The sequence below is a fragment of the Neurospora tetraspora genome (assembly GCF_033439725.1).
Source record: "Neurospora tetraspora strain CBS 560.94 chromosome Unknown B0H65scaffold_1, whole genome shotgun sequence".
Classification (NCBI taxonomy): Eukaryota; Fungi; Ascomycota; class Sordariomycetes; order Sordariales; family Sordariaceae; genus Neurospora; species Neurospora tetraspora.
In genome coordinates, this window is record NW_026944383.1 from 6746556 (window position 1) to 6765889 (window position 19334).

General features: G+C 38.1%; 2 protein-coding genes across 2 annotated transcripts; both read right to left on the bottom strand.

Moving 5' to 3' along the window:
* Positions 1–757: 757 nt before the first annotated feature.
* B0H65DRAFT_59883 (uncharacterized protein) lies at positions 758–3606 on the bottom strand. The gene is made up of 3 exons (XM_062831152.1): positions 2413–3606; positions 1639–2361; positions 758–1577 (listed from the first exon to the last, which is right to left on the bottom strand). Exons 1-3 carry the CDS (start codon positions 3342–3344, stop codon positions 989–991), a joined length of 2244 nt encoding a protein of 747 aa, XP_062687211.1. The 5' UTR covers positions 3345–3606; the 3' UTR covers positions 758–988.
* Positions 3607–16921: 13315 nt separating this feature from the next.
* Positions 16922–18997, bottom strand: B0H65DRAFT_59906 (Clavaminate synthase-like protein). Its single transcript, XM_062831153.1, has 2 exons — positions 18531–18997; positions 16922–18230 (listed from the first exon to the last, which is right to left on the bottom strand). Exons 1-2 carry the CDS (start codon positions 18869–18871, stop codon positions 17006–17008), a joined length of 1566 nt encoding a protein of 521 aa, XP_062687212.1. The 5' UTR covers positions 18872–18997; the 3' UTR covers positions 16922–17005.
* Positions 18998–19334: the final 337 nt, after the last annotated feature.

Genomic DNA, 19334 nt, shown 5'->3' on the forward strand with positions numbered 1-19334 from the left:
TACTATCGTTCAACTCTCCGGTGCAATCGGAGACCCAAACTCCGCCACTCACAAGGTGAATCTGGAACGGACCAGCACAGGGGACATTTTGGTTGGTTGTTTCGGGCTCCTTGGCTTCCTTTTTAGCGTCCCATAACACTGATGTGACTGTGAGGTAAGCTGAAAATAATGGAGCTTTGGGCGGCGGGTTCAATGACAACTGGCAAAGCTCGCTCGTTTAAAATATACCCCGTAAGACCCTTCATCTTCTGATTATAAAGCTCGACTGTTTTAAGATTTCAGTAATTCCAATGTTTTGATAAGATCGCAATCCGCGGTGATCCGTCCGCATTTCCGCTCTCCAAATCGTTTCTTCTGACGTAGGGACACGATACATCAACGTCATGCACTTGGGACAACTGACAGAGCAGCGACAGGGGCATGACAACTGAGGAACAGAGAGGGGCAGCGGGCGGGCAGGACCCTTGATGGCTACAGGGATAGCATGAAGAACGGGCCAAGACGGGACGTCCAGATTCCAGGCCATACCATCAACAACAACCCCTGGCTGCCCTGGCCGAGATCTTTGGAGATCTGCACCCAAGCGTCGCCCATCCCATCTTTAAACTCCCGGATCTTCCTCCGTGGGAAAATCGGGGACAGCAGCCTCCCTCGTACTTGCTTGCCGTAGCTATGATGTACGCAAGGGCTTCCACTCGGGACATTGTAGTAGTGAGACATTGTAGTGACCAGCACCACACATCCATGATGTTGATGTACAAAGATGCACGTCGCTGTAATAGCACAATGATTATTGATAGTCGATACTTCTCTTTTCTCTTCCTACTGTACTCAACCAGCCAGGCTTGTTGCTCCCGTCTTCCCGTTCATCACCACTGCAGACTTTGCTTCAGTTCCTCCCTTGGCTATACTCAATCCGACTACTCGGTGGTCGTTGTACTCAAAATTTCTGTCCTCCTCTTAAGTGTTTACCGCTCCTTTACCACCATCACCTTCCCCTATGGCTAGCAGGGCCCTTGGGAATCTCCTTGGTAGCCATCGGGTCCCTAACAAGCAGCTTCACCTTGCCCTCCCCAATCTCCACCCCTTGAGACAGAATGTCAACATCATCCTTGGGCTCGTCCTTCTTCACCAAGCTAACCCCGTCCTGCGACAACGACTTATCCCAACTTCTCGCATCTATACCCAAAATCCCGCCCATGCTATTTCTGTCACCGGGCACAGAGAACTCACGGTAGGCATAGCGCCACTCGTTGAGGAAGGTGCGCAGCGCCTTGCCCACCTTGTCCTTGCCGTTCTTGCTGTGATGCCCGGTACCGGTAATGGCATAGATAGGCCTGCTTTCGTTCGTGTTCTCGGTCAAAATGCCTACGAGGTACTCAACTGCCTCTTCGGGGTGAAGACCGTGCAAGTCAACGTAAATCTCAGGGCAGCTGCCATTGTTTTTGTTGCGCTCCTCGTAGAGCAGTGATGCGGCCTCACGGTGAGCTTTCCTCATGAGATCGTTTTCGCTCTGACCGCGCAAGCTCAACGCCTTGGCCGCACGGGCATCGTTGCGGTTCCACGCTTGGGCAGCACTACAAACCATAGTCAGCATTTGTTATTCCTCTGTGTTCCAACTTTGTAGGAACGACGTACCTCTGCAGGAATTTGTTGCGCAGGCCTCCGTGCTTAATGGCCTCCTGGCGTGCCTTGAGATACGCCTTGTTTGCCTTTTCTCCAGTCTCAAGCCAAGGAATGTGCTTGGGTGGTGGGATAGCCTGAGCAGCAGCGCTGTTCTCGCCATTCCGGATGCTAGTGGAGCTGCCATTGCGACCCAACTTACCATTAGGCCTCAAGTTGATATTGACAGGAGAGGGAGACATCTTGACAATATCGGCGAGTGTGCTCGGGCCTGGACTAGCAATTTCCTTGCTGCTGCTGCTGCCACTACCAGTGTGGCCATGCCCGCCCCTCTTACCATGGTGCTTCTTACTTTGCTTGGCCAAGGCGGCGCCCAGCGTAGGAAATGCATCCGCATCGTCAGGAGACGGAACCGTTTGCTGAACTTCCTTTTGCTGGTGTCGACTACCAGGCCGCGATCGTGGACGGTCGGGATAGCCGTAGTTGTGGTGGCCCTTGAAGCCCGGTGGCGGAGTGATCCCTACTGCGGGAGTGTTTGCTGACGCCGGAAAAACGGGCAACTGCTCAGGAGTTCCCGGCTGCAAGGACGGGAAACTATTGTAGTCCTGAACGTTTACCGTCGAGTAATGCGTCGGTGGTGTGCCCGAGCCGTCAATATGCAGCTTGTTCACCAGATGCGCCGGGTCATGAGAGAATACGCAGGTATCACGAGCCAGACAGTTGCCAGCAACCCAGTACCTACAGTAGTCAGCCTCAGATTCTGGGTTCTCAAGAAAAGGCATAACTTACTTGCAGATATGATTGCTCAAATCGTGGCTAAACCGGCAATCAGAGCGCAGGCACTGCCCGGTGGACAGGTAAAACTTGCAAATCACACCCGATCTTTGCTGGTCGGCCGGAGTCGCGGGGCGTTGATCAGGCGTCATTGACTTCCCAATCACAACCACCTTGGCCTCATCGTTTTGGCCGGAAAGGGATATATCATCTTGTGCCGGGTCGTCCATAATAGAGGCAACGGTGGCACTGAGGTCATAGCCATGCATAGCAAGAGCAGCGCCAATTTCGTCATCCGTTTTACTCGTACCCAAGATGGACCTCAACATGTCAAACGGACTCATATCGGCCTGCTGAGTCGATACGAATTCGGGAGCGGCCACATTCAGACCACTCGAGCCGCCGATAGAAGAGGTCACACTGAGACGGTCATCGTCACTAACGAGCCAGTCTACATTGTCCGACTGGTAATCTCCGAATACTTCCTGCGAAGGGGGTTCATCATTGGCGGCAAACTGATAGGCGTTCAGATTAGGACTGTGAGGGACGGGTGTAGCAAACGCAAGTCGCGGTGATGGCCGAGGCGAACCAAAGGGGGAGGCCGTGGAAGACATAGCCCGGCCGAAGGTTGTCGGTACATATCCGGGAGGGGCAAGCGGACTGACGCTCAGGCGAGGCGAGCTGGAAAGGGGAGTACTAGAACCTCTCCAGGGAGCTGGCGACGGGCGTCGGAGAATGCTCTGTCGTATGGATGGTGGAGATGTCGCCGTTCCGCCTCCATCTCGAAACCTCCACATCGCATCTAACACTGCATTATCCAGTGCCTGCCCGCTCAAGGTTGTCTTTTCCCTGAGAAGGTCCTGTAGCTTGTCCGTCTTCTCCTCATCGTCAAGGTCCGGGTCCTCGAGGACCGGAAGACAAATGTCGTATGTCTCGTCGGACACCATGCTGGGCGCAAAGTGGATTGTATGTGTGTTGTTGGGTGTTGGTGTCTCCTTATAAGCGCCGCCGTTGGTTGACAATGCGCCCGTGTAGTGCGAAGGCCACCAGGTGCTTGGGACAGTCGGCGGCTGTTGTATTATGTGATTCGACCGGATGAGACGGATGCCGGCAGCGTCAGCCTCGGACGCAAGGGCGGGCTAGCTATGTCGGCACCAGCGAATCGAGGATGTAAGAGTCGAGGTCGAGAATATCAGTCGAGAAAGATGATGGTATAATCGCAAAATCCGGGGATTCCAAGTCGAATACGGGAGGCCAATGGGTGGTTCGTCAAGGAACCGAGCAGACGGTGGTGATCAAGAATCGGGCAGTTTCACGGCAGCGAGAGTAAGGGCCGACTACCTCTAGTAGCATGTTGTCACCGCCTCGTCGGACAGTGGGAGGGGTCACAGGGGACCTTGCTTGTAGTTGAAGCTATATGGATATCGGAGTGTCGGCTCGTAGCGAAACGGTGAGTAGTGAATGGAGTAAGCTTAAGCGTGGTGGACGAGCGTGTGGTGTAAAGATAAAAAGAAGCAAGTGGAAGTTGGGCAGCGTATTGTGCGATGTTGTGAGAGGCCGGAATCGGTGTGACAAGACGACACACCACGTTGAAGAGCCCCGGGCTGGCTGGGTACGAGTATAGGTAGGATCCAGGGGCGGGAACCTTGACAACCTTCTTGGCTCTGGGGTCGGTCCTTGGGACACAATGTCGGGGGCACAACTTCCAATGTTGACGTGTGTCCCCAGACGAGAAGAGTTGGTAGGAATCTTGAAGGGAGGAGCAAACTGGTGATGCAGTCTCGAACTATAAGATGGGTAGAGATGGTGGTGAAGAAAGAAGCGATGAGGTGATGAGCCAGAGAAGGGAGTGGTATGCTCAAGTACAGTACGTAGAGGTATTCAGCTACGTTAGCTGACGGTAGGTATGCAGTGATCGGACTGATCTGCCCGAGCGAGTGGGAGACCGCGATGGGAAGAAACTCAAGGGCGCAACGAACTGGGTGGGAGACACTGAAGTCTCGACTGCGTGTTGGACGAGGAAACAACGAGACGGATCGAGCCCAGGTGTGGATGACGGGAGTGGATGGGGATGCACAGGGGAAGCTGCGCCGGTCGGGCAGCACCTTTCTGGTGGTGTGCTCAGCACTCACAGCACTTCCATTGTGATGCCAGGGCGACACGCCAAATCGGCGGGGAGTCGGGGGAGGGGGCCAGCGCGGGGGAGGCCCTGGAACGCAGCAAGAGCTGATGGACGCGTGGGGTCGAGCTCCCTGGAGGGAATAGGGGGTCTGACAACAGCGCCAGAACAGGGTGCAGACTGTGGTGTTGACTGTACAAAAGCATTATAGAGCGAATCCGCCTATACAAGCCCCTTTTCGATAATCGCATGTTCGGTTGAATAATTGTGGACCGTAATTTATACGTTTCGCTTATTGGTCTATTCGCACTTAAATAACTAACCCGCTATAACAGTACGCTCAAACGGCAACAGCGTCTTATATAGAATAAAAAGTTGCGCTCCTAATAGAAACTTTTATTTAAAAGTAGATCTAGTTTCCGAAAGTATTGCACTATAAATATTTTATTTTATTACTAATATAATAATTAGCTAAATTTAATATTTGCGAAATGAAATTTTATTTAATTCAATTTGCCTTTAATATATTAATAATTTTTTATTATAAAAGTTTTATCTTTTTTACAACTTTCTTTTTTTACTTTAATAATATTTTATTGCAAAAGTCCTATTATATATGTAATAATTTGTGCTATCGATAATAAGAAGTCCTAGTGAACGGAAAATCCTAATATAGTTATATTTTTTTAAGAGTAATATATATATATATAGAGTAATATATAATTAGAAGTTGAACGGTATAATAAAATATTATATTAATATCATTATATTATTTAAAATTGAGAAACTCTATTTGAACCGTATAGAAACTCTATCGGGCCCGTATCCCACTTTTTTTCTCATATATATCCCTAATCCTACCGTCCTACCCACACCCCGCACTAGTCTAGCTCGTACCGCGCCCGCTAAGCTCCTAGATTTCAAGCCATTACACATATCTGGGGGTAGCACAGGCTACTTTTTATACTATACTAACCAGTACTAGCTAGTACTAGCTACCCCTAGTCTAACTTAGTGATTTTCTAGCATGTGAGCCTTATTATATCGCTTCTTCCACTAAATTATATATATTATCACTTCGTCGTATTCAATTAATCTACTATATTATATATCGCTAAATATTACTAAGTAAATAGAGCGCTCGCATTTAATCGACGGTACGGAATAATATATTAATTTTTAGTACGTTTATATAATTAACCGTAATATAAATAGCCGATGTAATAACCCTGCCCGTGGGTAACAGTGACGCGAATGACCTTTATCCTAGTTAAATAAGCGACTTTACCCTAGTCGAACCTACTTCTACTTAATTTATAAATATTGACAACCTTTAACTTAACCCTTAAAATAGCAATTCAAATGAGAGTCTTCCTCCTATTAATTTAATATTTACTATTTAATATAAATCCTTCGATAATTTTACTAAAGCGGTTAAAAAATAAGTTAATGATTAAGGTTACTAGGTTTTTAAGAAATATATAAATAATCTTATTACGGGTTTTGGTATTATTAGAGCCGACTTTAAATACGCTATTAGTAAGCTCCGTCCTTCTCTCGCTTATAATCGATTAATTTCAACTACTAAACGGGAATATCCTTAGAAAGGAATCGCTAAGGTATTGAAAATAAATAATAGGAAGTAAATTTTCGAATTTTGTAAAGGTTATAAATAACACAACTATTCCTCTACTAAGTAAATACAAATTTATATAGCGTTTAAGGCAAAATATAAAATATACGTCGTCCAATTCCTATATTGCCCGACGGTACGTAATTGTAATATTATAAAAAACTTGCGCAATTACTTCTTAAAATTTTATTTTACTACTAAATAATTAGAAAACTTTCGGTATACCCTTAAGAAATAGTATAATAACGGATATAACCCTTTCTAATTCTTAATGAAGTTACTTAAAGAGAAAGAGGTTTATTTCAAGGTTAATTAGGTAAAGAATTTTGAAAACGTTAATAATAAGGATAAATCGATTACTTTCTTCTAGAGTGATCTTTAGTAAAAATAGTACTAGAAGTAGTACCTATAGGTCTAAATATATAATAATACGTACAAAACGAATAATAAGGGCCTTGCCTTCTTTTAGATTATCAGTATAATTAGTATTAAGTATACTTTTAGCTACGGTTTTGGGTTTATTAATAATAAAAGATAGGAGAGGTTTAATTAGTTAATGGATTAAGTTAATACTCGTTGTAAAACTATTACCGTTAATAAACCGAAGGTAATTATTATAAATTATAATATATTTATGAGGGTAGTTATTAAACGAATTTATTTAGAGGCGCGCTCCTAACTATATATTTTTTATATTAATAAAAATATAGTATTAAATATTAAGTATAGATAGGATAAGAAGGCCGCTGCCTAAGTTAGCTATGCTCACGCCGTTGCAATTGCTAATTCTATATAGTAAGAACTATCGGCATTAATATAAGTACGCATATAATAAACCGAGCCTAGTAATGTTACGACTTTAAACGAATTTGGCGAGGAAGATTAATATATAATTATACATATAAATCGATAGGTAAACGGTATAGATTAATTATTTACTCTCCCTAATACTATAGAGTATTTACGGATTAGACTTTACGATCTTTAAAAATATATATACTATATATATATTATTAAGGATTTTAATACCGTTTAGGAAAGGTTTAAAAGTTTCTTTTCGTAATAAATAGTAATTATTACGTATTTAAACAATACGTATATTTCTATTAAAGAAGAGTAGGCTACCCATTATATTAATAAGAGGCTTAATTTTAATTACCGTACTATATCGCTAATTGAATTAATTAACTGTAATTTAAAGAGTTTTATTATTAGTATATATCAACGATAGAATATTTTTCTTACTATAAAACCCGATTTAATAAAGAACGAACGTTAAAAGAAATTATATAGTTCTATATTCTATTAAGAAGTAAATTATTATTAAATTTATTAACAAACGTACTTTTAAATTTAAATAAAGAGTAAATCTTTTTAAAATCATTCATTATTTTAAATATATTAACTATTTCCGCGTATTAGTTTTGGGAAATTTTAGTATTTTGTAACTATATTACTAATATATTTTAGAAAAGTATTATGTTAATAGGCTATTGCTTATATAGTTCCTCTATTATTAAATCGGGAAATGTCCCGGCATTATAAATATACTATATTGATTTGGGGAATCTTTTCTAGTTTTTTTTGTGTAGACCAAAGGGGGTTATCAGAAGCAGAGTGATTCGGATAGGGAGGAGCAGATCTATCGGACTGTCTCTCCCGAACTCCGAAGGTAGGTAGTTATAGTAGAGATCTCTAAGAATAAAAAGGGTAGCACTCCTCCTTAAGAAGAGAGGAAAGAGAGAAGGGCAATTTAGATTAGATATTACTTCGACCAACAGAATACACTTGAGCTTCGCTCCCAAAAAGACTTAACCGTTGAATTTGCTCGTAATCCCCTCCCCAAGAAACTGACCTTTAGATCTGCTCTTTTCTCCAGAGCAATTAATTTAGGGGTGAAGCTCTGCTTCCCCCTCCCTCCTTTGGTGGTTGATGGCTACGGTTTAGAGGCTTCATTCTAATATCCTCGCGAAATCATTCCTAACCTTCAGATCAGCACCTCACTCCAAGGTTTTGGGTAGGCCATGCTTTTCTGTGGTGGTGTGTTTTTGCTCCATTTCAATATATATATAAGTATAGCTATAGCCGGAGGTATAAATATAGGTACTTTAATATTCAACATTTAAATTGAAGTACCTATTAGAATAATTAAAGAAAAAGTAACTAAAGAAAGGGTAATTAAAGAGAGGGTAGTAGTATTTAAATTGGTAACGGCCGGAGTTAATTATCTAAAAATTTCGTTATTTTCGGACTGTTTGTTACCAAAATCGTTACTTATATTATTAATTACAATTTCCTCTTCCTTAAAATCATTACTCCCTACTTCCATATTATTATCCTTATCTATATTAATATCCGATAAATCCCCGAATACTATAGTATTATTCAAAATAATATTGATAATATCTAATATAATTTCCTCTTCGAATTCGTCCTCCAATATTCCCACAAACGCTTCATCTAACTCCATTAATAATATTTATATATTAATATTATAATCGTCTTGGATTATATCCTAGCCTTGAATTTATACCGTAGTCCTATTTAATAATTCGAAAGAGGGATCTATCCTAGCTCGCTTACAATTTAATTCCCCCTAGGTTATATCCGAATCCGAATTTCTAATTAAGTCCGAATCCGATAAAGCTTCGAATCTATCCTAATCTAACTTTAAATTCGTCGAATTAAAAATATTATTAAAAATATAATTACAAATTAGTACTAGGTTCCTAATTTTTAAATTTATTATTATAAAACCTATAAAAAGCATTCGGGTATCCTAGCGCCGCCTAAATATATTACCCTATTAATACTTAGCGTAAGTATAAAAATGGTCCTAATAAAAAAGGAAGCTATAAAAGATATACCGAATTATCTTTATAGAAAAGTATTAGTACTTACTTTATTAAATAGAAAAATATTATTTAGTTAATATTATTTCGTCGGTTACTAATCGTTAATTAGGTAAATAAAAATAGTATTATAAAGTCCGCTTTCCGATTTATTGAATTTCGTTAAATCGTTTAATTAATATATCTTAATATTTTATTTACTTATAAAACAAATTATAATATAATACCGACGTCGTTAAAGGACCTATTCTAAAAATAGAAAAACCCCGCCAAAAGTACAAAGTCCGGCAATAATCTTAATTAATTATATAGAATAAGTCTTAGGGTATTTTAATATTTATGAATTCAAACTTAAAGTATATACCTTAAATAAAGTTCTAATAAAATAAAGCAACCTATTAATTTTACTATTATTATATAAAGAAGTTTAGGCCTTTTAAATTTCTATTTCCTCTTTCGTCTTTTACTTCTAAACTCTCTCCTCCTTTCTGCTTCTTCCTCTTATAACCTCGCTAATCTTCATTAAATTCGCGAACGCCTCACCCTAAATTTACTTTAATTTTATAGAATAATCCCCCCCCTTTCCTATCTATATTTATTTTTATTTCCTTTATTCTATTAAATACTATTATTATTATATTAATATTACTATTATCTTAAAGCCCTAAGAATGTATATATATTCCCTCGTTTATATTTTATTTATTTTTCCTACGTCTATATCAAATTCCATTTATCTATTAGAAGGTAAAGCCTATTAAAATATTAAGTAATAATTCCTCCTCCAAAACCCCCAACATAGATTTTATTTATATAAATTGAATCGATTCTAAAATTCACTAATTTTATTATTATACTAATTATTTTATTTTTTTACCCTTTAGCCCACTTAATAATAACATTACTAGTAATAATAATATACCGTCTCTTTTATAAGAATAATTTATAATTCTATTAATAAATTTACCACCGGGCTAGTAAATTTAGGTCCTGAATACTTCAATAACTACACTAAATGTATATAATTAATTATAAAGTCAAATATCTTTCTAGGATAACTAAATAATTATACCGGAGGGCTAATACTAAATAAATACTTAGATATTTTAATTAAGAGACTAAACGTATAATATAAATCCTTTCGATAAAATATAAAGGTAAATATAACATGTAGTCAATTTAATTCGTATTCCGAACCTTACTAATACGAATACTACAAATTCTTTTCTTTATATTAAATATTAATTTACTAATATTAATTTTTTATAAGTTCTTAAACTTATTAAAGTTAGAAGCGTTAGAAAAGGTAAGAGAAAATAGAATAAAAATAAGGACGTTATTCTTAAGAAACGTATTAAAGATATCGGATTCCTATTAAAAATTAATACTAACGTTTATATTAATAATATAAATATTCTTAATAATAAAAGACGTAAAGATATTACAAAATATAAATTATTCTAATCTAGGATAATTATATATTAAACTAGGATTCAATTTATATAGCGCCTATACGCTATAATTTTTATTAGTAATCTAAATACTAAGTAAGAAAGAACTTACACTATTTTTACTAAGAAATTAGAAGAATTAAATAAGAGTTTCGCTTACAACGAAACTATCGATAAATAGAATAATAATTTCCAATAGTAGCGCCTCTATATTTTTAAAAAGGTCAAAAATATCGTTATATATTTCAATACAAAAGATAATAACTTCAAAAAGTTCAAACACTAGGAAATTATCAAATAGTAATTTTATATGCGTTAGAAAAACCCGAACGGTATCGAAGAATTCTAATAACTATTTTACTAATTTAAGGGTTTTAATATTTAGGCGTTTATACCCAAAGCCTAGTGATACAGGAAACCAGAGGTTTCCAGCACCTTGTAGAATAATCTAGCTTAGTCATAGAGGTTCTAGTTACCAGGCTTGGGACAAAAGTTCTTAAAACCTTTATTGCCAACCTAATACTTAAGCTAGGCTAGGCCCTAACTTCTAAACCTTCCTCTTCTTCTCATAATCACGCTTCCTACTTAGAAAACCGAATACAAGGTCTTCTATAGGAAACACCCAGACTTCCGCATCACCTAGAAATAAATCTACAGTAAATTATAAATTATTATTACTATAAAATATTTATATTAATAGAATTTTAATAAGCGTCTACATTTAGGTTATAATTATAACTAAATTATAAAACTATAATACTTATATAAAGTATTGTACTTACTTACTTAAGCGTTACGTTTATAACGATAAGGAATTCCGCGGCTATTAGGAGGAGATTATAATCGATTAGGATAAAAATGATAAACCGGACTAAAAGGACTTCGCTATCCTTAAATTAATTAAATCGATAAAGAAGAAAATAGATAATAAATGCTCTTTTTTAACTAACCTTCAAAATAAGCTATGTAGAAACTTCGTTCCTCGTAGTATAAAGCGTAAGGGGGGTATATCCAACCTTTAAATTAGTACGGAAGATACTAAGAACGTAAAGAATATAGAAGAGAATATCGATAATATCAATAAAGAATTTAATTAGTAATTCGATAATAAATTCGTAGAGGAGGAGGCTACCGAACTTTAGGGATAATTAAATAGTATACTAGTTAATAGGGAAACCCTTGGATTTCTATATCTTTCCTATATTATAGCTTAGTCTAATAATAACAGCCTAGATTAGCTAGGCCGTCATGAAGGCTTCCATGCCCAGCTGTTGCCTAGAGCTTGGGCCACCCTATGCTCTATGCTCTAGCTCTCGCACAACATATCCTTTCTATACAGACGGCTGGCTGGGACAGCCTCCTCCTTCCTTATACATTATCTTTCTTCTTTACTTCTAATACTACGTATTGCACATTCCTAGCATCGTGGTATATAGAAGCAACGGTCCTATTCGTGTAACCCTCCATATTAACCTCCCGTATCACTAGTAATTTATACGAAATATAACGAGATTGTTCTAATAAATTATAGTATAAAGTTATTCCTTTTCTTTTTTATTGTTTCAAATATTAGTATATTTTCTTTTCTTTGGGCTCGGATTTTTATTATTATAGGCTTTTAGGCGTAGGGTTAATAGGTATTAATTAGGAAGATAATATTAATATTTAATATTTTATTTCTTTTATTTTTTATAAAGGTTATTTCGCGATCCCTTCTATATAACGATAGTACTAATAAATAATAATAAAGGAACGAAGGACAAAATTATAACATTTACATTAATTTTATATTTAATCAATTATAGTATTCGGTTTCATCCTTTGTATTATTAATATATATTAAAATACAATATTTATATTATATATCATAAAACGTAGTATTGAATGTAAGTAACTAGTATATTTTTAAGTATTTCGAGATTAATTTTCTAATAGAATTAATTATTGTCAATTATTTTTAACAGATCTAGTTTAATTAACGTAACTATAAAACTATCTAAATATTTATTATCGCAGTTCTTATTTCTATTATAATAATAGGGTAAATACTGATAAAATAGCGCCGACGAAATTTCCCTAATATTTCCCAACTTATTTCACATCAAAAATTCAATCTAAAAAAATGTAGAATTTCTACAGTACTACCAAAAATTTATTAATATACGTAGCGTATTATCTTATCGTCCTTCGTCCCGCTTACGTTTACTCCTAATTATAATAAAGTAAACCTCTATTCTAACTCCTCTTCTACTCTAATTCCTCTTCTATATTTTATTTTTCGTCTTTTTATATTATACTAACTATTATATCTCTACGTAGAAAGATCAATATAATTATATGTTATTAATATCTTTATTGTATTAAATTATTATATTATTCTTCTATATCGTTTTATTAATATACTAATCCTCGCGCCATTTCTACGAATTTTCCCGTCGTATAGTAATTTCGAATATAAATTATATTATTCTTACTTTAGAATTACGCGAAATATTTAATACGTATATATTAATATATATAATAGAAAGAGGACTTAAACGCTAGCGCAATAGAAAAACTATTATTCTTAAACTATATAAAGGTAGGCCTCTTAGTAATAAGAATAAATGTTGAACTATTATTACCTTTAATATCATTATTCCTATTACCCCTCCTCCGAATACCCTTACTTAAATTCCTATTATAAATCCCACCGCTACTCCTACTATTATTAAAAAGCTTAAGCGGAGTAGACTTTATGAAAGTTAAAATAAGAAGCCGTAAATTACTACTAACTAGGTTATTACTACAATTATTACTACTCCTATTCCCGCAACTACTATTACTCCTACTCCCGTAATTACTATTACTCCTACTCTTGCAAAGTAGAATAAAGTTACTACCGCCTCTCCTATTTATATCCCCGATAAAAAAAATATAATAGGAAACGCTACCTTAAACGCCGCCAATATTTTTACTGGCAAAAGCTTACGCCTAAACGGATATTACAAACTATTCTTAATATAATTGAAGGAAGTTATTAAAAATAATAATCCGAATAAAGGTTTAACGTTTATAATATTCGTAACTAATATTATAGGAACGCTAAATATAAGCAAAGATAATTTTATTTATAATATAAAAGCAAATTAGGAATAGTACTATAATAAATAGCTAGATATAACTCGCTTCTTCCGTTGGTTAGTAACGGAAATACGGATTATTAATTATAATAGGGATATAATATCATTCGGAATTAAACTTACTAATAATACTAAGGGTAATGTTTCCAAAATATTATTATATATTAATAAATTTATATTAACCCAATTATAAATTCAAAAAATCCTTTACTTACTATGTACCGCTATTATTATAGAAAATCTTTATTCCGAATAAATTAGTATAATTACTACCCAAGCTATCGAAATTCCTCTTGCTCCTAATATAGTTGCTACGGTTCCTATTATTACTCCTACTAGAAATATTCCCGTTAAAAATATTTCCGCTAAACGTAAATATAGCCGTCCCTTTAAGGGTAAAAGAAAATCGATGCTTTAATTTATATCCCCGGTCCTTTTTATTATTATTATTCCTATTTATAAAGAAAGGATAGAGAATATTATAATTAGAGTCGATTAAGCTAACGTATTAAACTACGAAATATTTATTGAAAATGAAGTTAGGGTTGAAGGAATAAATTAAGAATTAATATAGAATAGTGATATTAAATTTAATAAATATAGACCCTAAAAGAAACTTCGTACTAGAGAGAATTAATATAAATAAATTTATTCGAATAATATTTCCGGCCTTTAAATTTAATTATTAGCAAATAATATCTTTGCCCCTTAACCGAATAATACCTTAATAATTACTAATAGTATCCCTAGCTATATTATTTTATTGAGCGGTTATATTCCGTTTAGTATAAGTACCTCCTTAAATTTTATCCTTAATTATACTATTATACTAAGTATTTTTAATCTATTTTTACAAGCTCTAATTATATTTAAAGACGCCCCTATCCTTAATATAACTTAATCCCTTAATAAATTAGAAGAAATTTTTAAACTCCTTAATTTTGATAAATATAAGGGGGAGCGCGAAATCGTTAATTAGTTTACTAACCGGCAATATAATATTATTAAATTCGAGGGCGAATTTTAAACTTCCGATAAAATATGGGTAGAAATTATAGAGCGCTAGTATAAGGGAATTAACGAAAATAATAAAAATGGTTTATACTAAAGATAAGTTTTAAATTAATACCTTATTAATCCTAATTTAAATTTATCGGAATATATTGAAAGCGCGAAAGATTAAACTTTGAAGAATGTCCCTAGCTATAGAATTCTTCCCTCTAAATTCGAATTTCCTACCGAATACTTCGACGAATTCGAACTATCTTAATAAAAATAGGATTATAGAATATTCGTCGCAAATAATTGGCGTACTAGTAGCCCTTAGCCGTTATTATATTAAATTTCGTCGCTTCTTCGCCTTTCTATCTCCCCGCTTTCCTCTAAATATTAGAATAAAGGTATTATTACTACCTTTAGTAACGATACAATTAATATTTTTTATTTATAATTAATTTTTTACGTCGTTCTTTTATAGAGGGTTTTATCTTTTTCTTTTTCTTATTCTTATAAAATCTAAACGGTCTACCAATAGACTTTCGTTTACAACTAATATTATACATTATTTTTCTCTAGAACCGAAGTTTTTATTCTTTTTCTCTATCTATACTCCCTTATCGTTACTTTTTATTAATATAGATTTTATACCGGTATATTAAAAGAATTTTAAAGGGATACTCTTAGAGTATTATATAGTATTTTATTATAGATATATTAGTAATTTACATTATCGGTTAATATAAGCGATATAAGATGGAGTTTTAACCTATAATTATTTAGTACCTTATTAATAGAACGGCGGGAACAGAACTAGAGTAAATACCGTTATATTAAAGTAAATAAGTAATTCAATACAACGCTTTTTCCCCTAATATCCCTTATACTTCGTTACTAATACTTTATACGCAACCGTTTTATAAATACAATTATAATAGGCATTTAAATAAGTATAAAAAATTATTAGAAATCCGATTTTTTATAAGAATATTACTAATTGGAAAATAAATACATAAATTAGAATATTTATTACATTAATAATTTTATTGCGGCCATAATTTACTATTTATATAAATATATACGTTGTATCGAATATTTCGTTACGTTGATAGTTTTATTATAGTTATAATTTACTATTTTAGTAAATAATTGTATTATATTAGAATATTCTATAGTATTAGTAGGGTTATTATAGGGCAGTTTACTATTGTTATACTATTAAATGGTCAATTCCATTTTTTACTCAATACTTTATTAATAGACACTGTATTGTTAATTAAAATAACGTATTGTAGAATAAAAGTAACTTCAATATAATAATATTCAATTATCTAGTAGATTATAGCAACGAATAGTATTGTGTAAGGGTGTTCTAGCCCAAAATCCCTACTCAAGCGTTTTATACTATAAAAGCCTGCTACGGCCACTGTTGTCAGACCTCCCATTCCCTCCAGGGCTGTCCGTGGCCGCCTGTCGGGGTGCGCACCGGGGGTCGAGTGGAGACTCCCTTGCCAAAACATTCCAATAGCGGGGCTGTTTCTCACCGGATCCGATACGTACCGTGCACAGACCCAATATCAACTTGTGTTAGCTGAGAGCCTCGACTCCCTCGAGACCTCCTCTTGTCACCCTTTCCCCCTGTGCTAGTAAGCTACTGTATGAGTGTATGTGAATGTTCGCCAGCCTTAGCTCCTTGGTGATACAATGCCAGCACTGACTGACTGGCCCGCTCAATGCTGGGTTGGCGGAAACGCCTATGTATACGAGAAATGCCCCTTCTACCTGGGCCAAACAGGGGCCATCATCGCTTCCCTCCTGATTTGATGAAAGGGGGAATAAAAAGGGGTCGAAGAAGGAAGTGGAATAATGGAGGGGTCTCGAAGGCGGCCATGACCCATCCCAAGGCTACGGTCACGCCAGTTTCTCGCTGAGTTACGGATGCTCATTGGCAGCTTGATCGTCATACAAGCCACAGAGATCCGTTGAAAACGGGCGCATTATATGGATCCCTTTTCATCGACGATTCAATGTCCATTTCCCCTTCTCCAGGCTGTCTCATCGGAAGAATACCCTTGCTCTGCTGCTTGATGACCTTCGCACAGATCAATGCGTCCACCCGATCTTCAACATGCTCTCCAAGCGCATGAAGAACAGGACGAGCGCTTGTCCAGTCTATTCCATTTTCATACACCGTGAACGACCGTTGCGGATGATCGTTGCGATCGTAGGGCGGATAGCGGTAGGCGGTAGGATTGCCGCTAAGTTTCATCACTGTTTATCCATCTGGGGCAAATCCTCAGTTCTAGCTTGCCCCTGAAGATCAATTCAACCAATCGCTGGACTATGCGGTACTATATGATGTCTAGACGGTATGCTTTTAGGTACGTACGTAGTTACACGCATACCAATGTGATGCCATCCATCTGGTTATAAGAGTCAGCAGATGTCCATTTCATCGGTCCCGGTAATCTCGGGGATTTCATCCTCCTCGTCGATATCGTCGCCGAAGCCAAAGGCAAAGGAAAAACCTCCGCCCTTCTTCTGCTCTGGTCCACCCTCGGCACTGTCATGACCGACCACTTGATCCCATCTCCTTTTCTTAGTTCCCTGTTTCTCCTCCATCTGCTTCACAGCCTCCTCCAAGAGCTCAGGATACTCGACCCTTAAGCGCTCAACAAAGAGCGTGTACGGGTCCTCGACCTCTTTCTTGAATCCCGAAATCTGGTCGGCCTTGTACTTCAAGAACGACAACACACCCGACAGGTGTGCCTTTGGCACAAAGTTCTGAGTGAGAGCGATGCCGGGCTCAATGTTCACCACCAAATGCCACCAGCCACTGGGGACGTGAAGGATCTCGCCTGCGTGGCAAATGCCCTCTCTGCATTCGGGCAGTCTCCGGGCCTCTGCGTGAAACTCGAGGAGCCACTCCGCAATACTGAGAGGACTGGTGACTTCGCTCTGGTCCTCGGAAACATAGACGCCGGGGACCTGGGCTGATGGCGGGAACATGATCCAGTACTTGACTCCCTGAATGACCGCATTCCAGGCGCTTGTAGCGTTCGGGTCCTTGTGGAAGGTAGAGCCGCTCCGCTCAGGCCCGATAATCATCCAGCGATGCGCCGGCCGCTCAGCACCGAGTAGCTCGAAGAGATCCTTTCCAAAGCAGTCTGGGTTCCAGTAAGCGGCATCCTTGGTCTTGCCGACCTCGATTTTCATCTTTTCGGCGAACTTCTTGTCGAATAAGTAAAGGGGGCTTTCGTCGTGGCTGTCCATCATGTACTGGTAGTACGTGTCGAAGGACCAGTCCACCGCCTCAGCTCTGAAGACCACATCCGAGTACATTTTATGTAGTGTCTCCATATTCCAGGACTTGAGGACCGGCCACGACTGAATACACCTGGTAAGGATAAATGGCTTCTTGCTCCATTTCTCTGCAAACTCCTCGTACGTCAGGTCGTCAAGACTAGGGATCTTGTTCGCTGGCGGGATGTTTCTCGTGTACTTGGGCAACGAGATGTGACTGCAGACAAACGGACGATGCAAGACATCAGAGAAAACGTTGCTGCAGTCGATCTTGATGCGCTTCTCGGGTGAGAGGCCGAGAACGGTTGCCCTCCAGGAGCCCTGCCATTGGAAAGAGGACTTGTCTTTGAATTCAGACCTACACCTCTGTTAACATGGATTGAGTCGATTTCTTTCAGTACAGGTGCTACTTTGTTGTTGAGCAGATGTCGGATGTTTTCAACAGCCTACACAACTACACATGACATATCGGCAAAGATACCCAACTCTCCGATGTCAAAGAAGGGGAATATCTGACAAGAAGTGCCGTCTACACTACTGACAATACGTGTTGGGCCAGTTCTATGGTCAGGGGTCGGACGACTCCCAGGAAAAAAGGGGGGGCTATGGGTGATTGATTCATGATAGTTATCTGCATTGGAAACTTGGTGTCACTTACTCTAAGAAGATGGTTTTCCAGAGGTCGTCGTAGCTGCAATGAGCGTAGAGAAATTTGCAGGCATAGCCGAGAAGCCTCAAGGTACGCTTATCCAGATACTCAAAGAGTTGGGCAAGCATCTCATCGGGCAAGACTTGCAGGTCACCCAAACTGACCCGGGCATCGTTGCCAGTGTGGAAGTACTTGTTGCCTAGAGGCTTGATCCCAAGAGGGTGTGTTGGAACAGATGACTCCACAGCTGTGGTAGCATCATCCTCATCAGTCACTCTGTGACTCCCATTTCCATTTGCCTCAAAGATGAGGTCGTCAGGCTTTTGTTGTTGGTCCGTTGAGAGAAACATCGTGTGAAAATTTCTGGGAGTTGCCGGTTCTGTCTGTCTGTCATATGATGTTGAACAGCGTAACAAGGTATCCTCCAACTGTTGCAGCCAACCGCCGAATCGGAATAGGGCTACACCGGGTTGCTGCGTGCGTGTTGAGTGGAAGAGGATGGAAACGGGCCAGCGTCCAATGAATAATACCAATCGTGACAATGGCTAGTCTGAGCAGAGGAAGGCGTGAGGGTGTGAGGACACCACTTGGTGGCTGTAAGATCTAAAAGAAAATCCGGTTGTGGCCAAAGTGAACCCCCGCGTCAGGCAGTTTAATCGAATGAGCCAAGAGGTAGATAGAACAGACAATAGAAAGAGAAAAAAGACATGAGGGAAAAAGGACGTCCAAAATGTCAACGGAACCAACGGGCGCAAGAGTTACATATGAATATTTGCCCCGGGACCCCCTGTCCGTCGTGTAAACACGGGCTTC

Coding starts and splice junctions, on each gene's coding strand:
- B0H65DRAFT_59883 (XM_062831152.1), bottom strand. CDS start 3,344: ATGGTGTCCGACGAGACATACGACATTTGTCTTCCGGTCCTCGAGGAC. Junction 2,362..2,412: donor TTGAGCAATCATATCTGCAA/GTAAGTTATGCC, acceptor TGACTACTGTAG/GTACTGGGTTGCTGGCAACT. Junction 1,578..1,638: donor CGCAACAAATTCCTGCAGAG/GTACGTCGTTCC, acceptor TATGGTTTGTAG/TGCTGCCCAAGCGTGGAACC.
- B0H65DRAFT_59906 (XM_062831153.1), bottom strand. CDS start 18,871: ATGTTTCTCTCAACGGACCAACAACAAAAGCCTGACGACCTCATCTTT. Junction 18,231..18,530: donor TGGAAAACCATCTTCTTAGA/GTAAGTGACACC, acceptor ACAGAGGTGTAG/GTCTGAATTCAAAGACAAGT.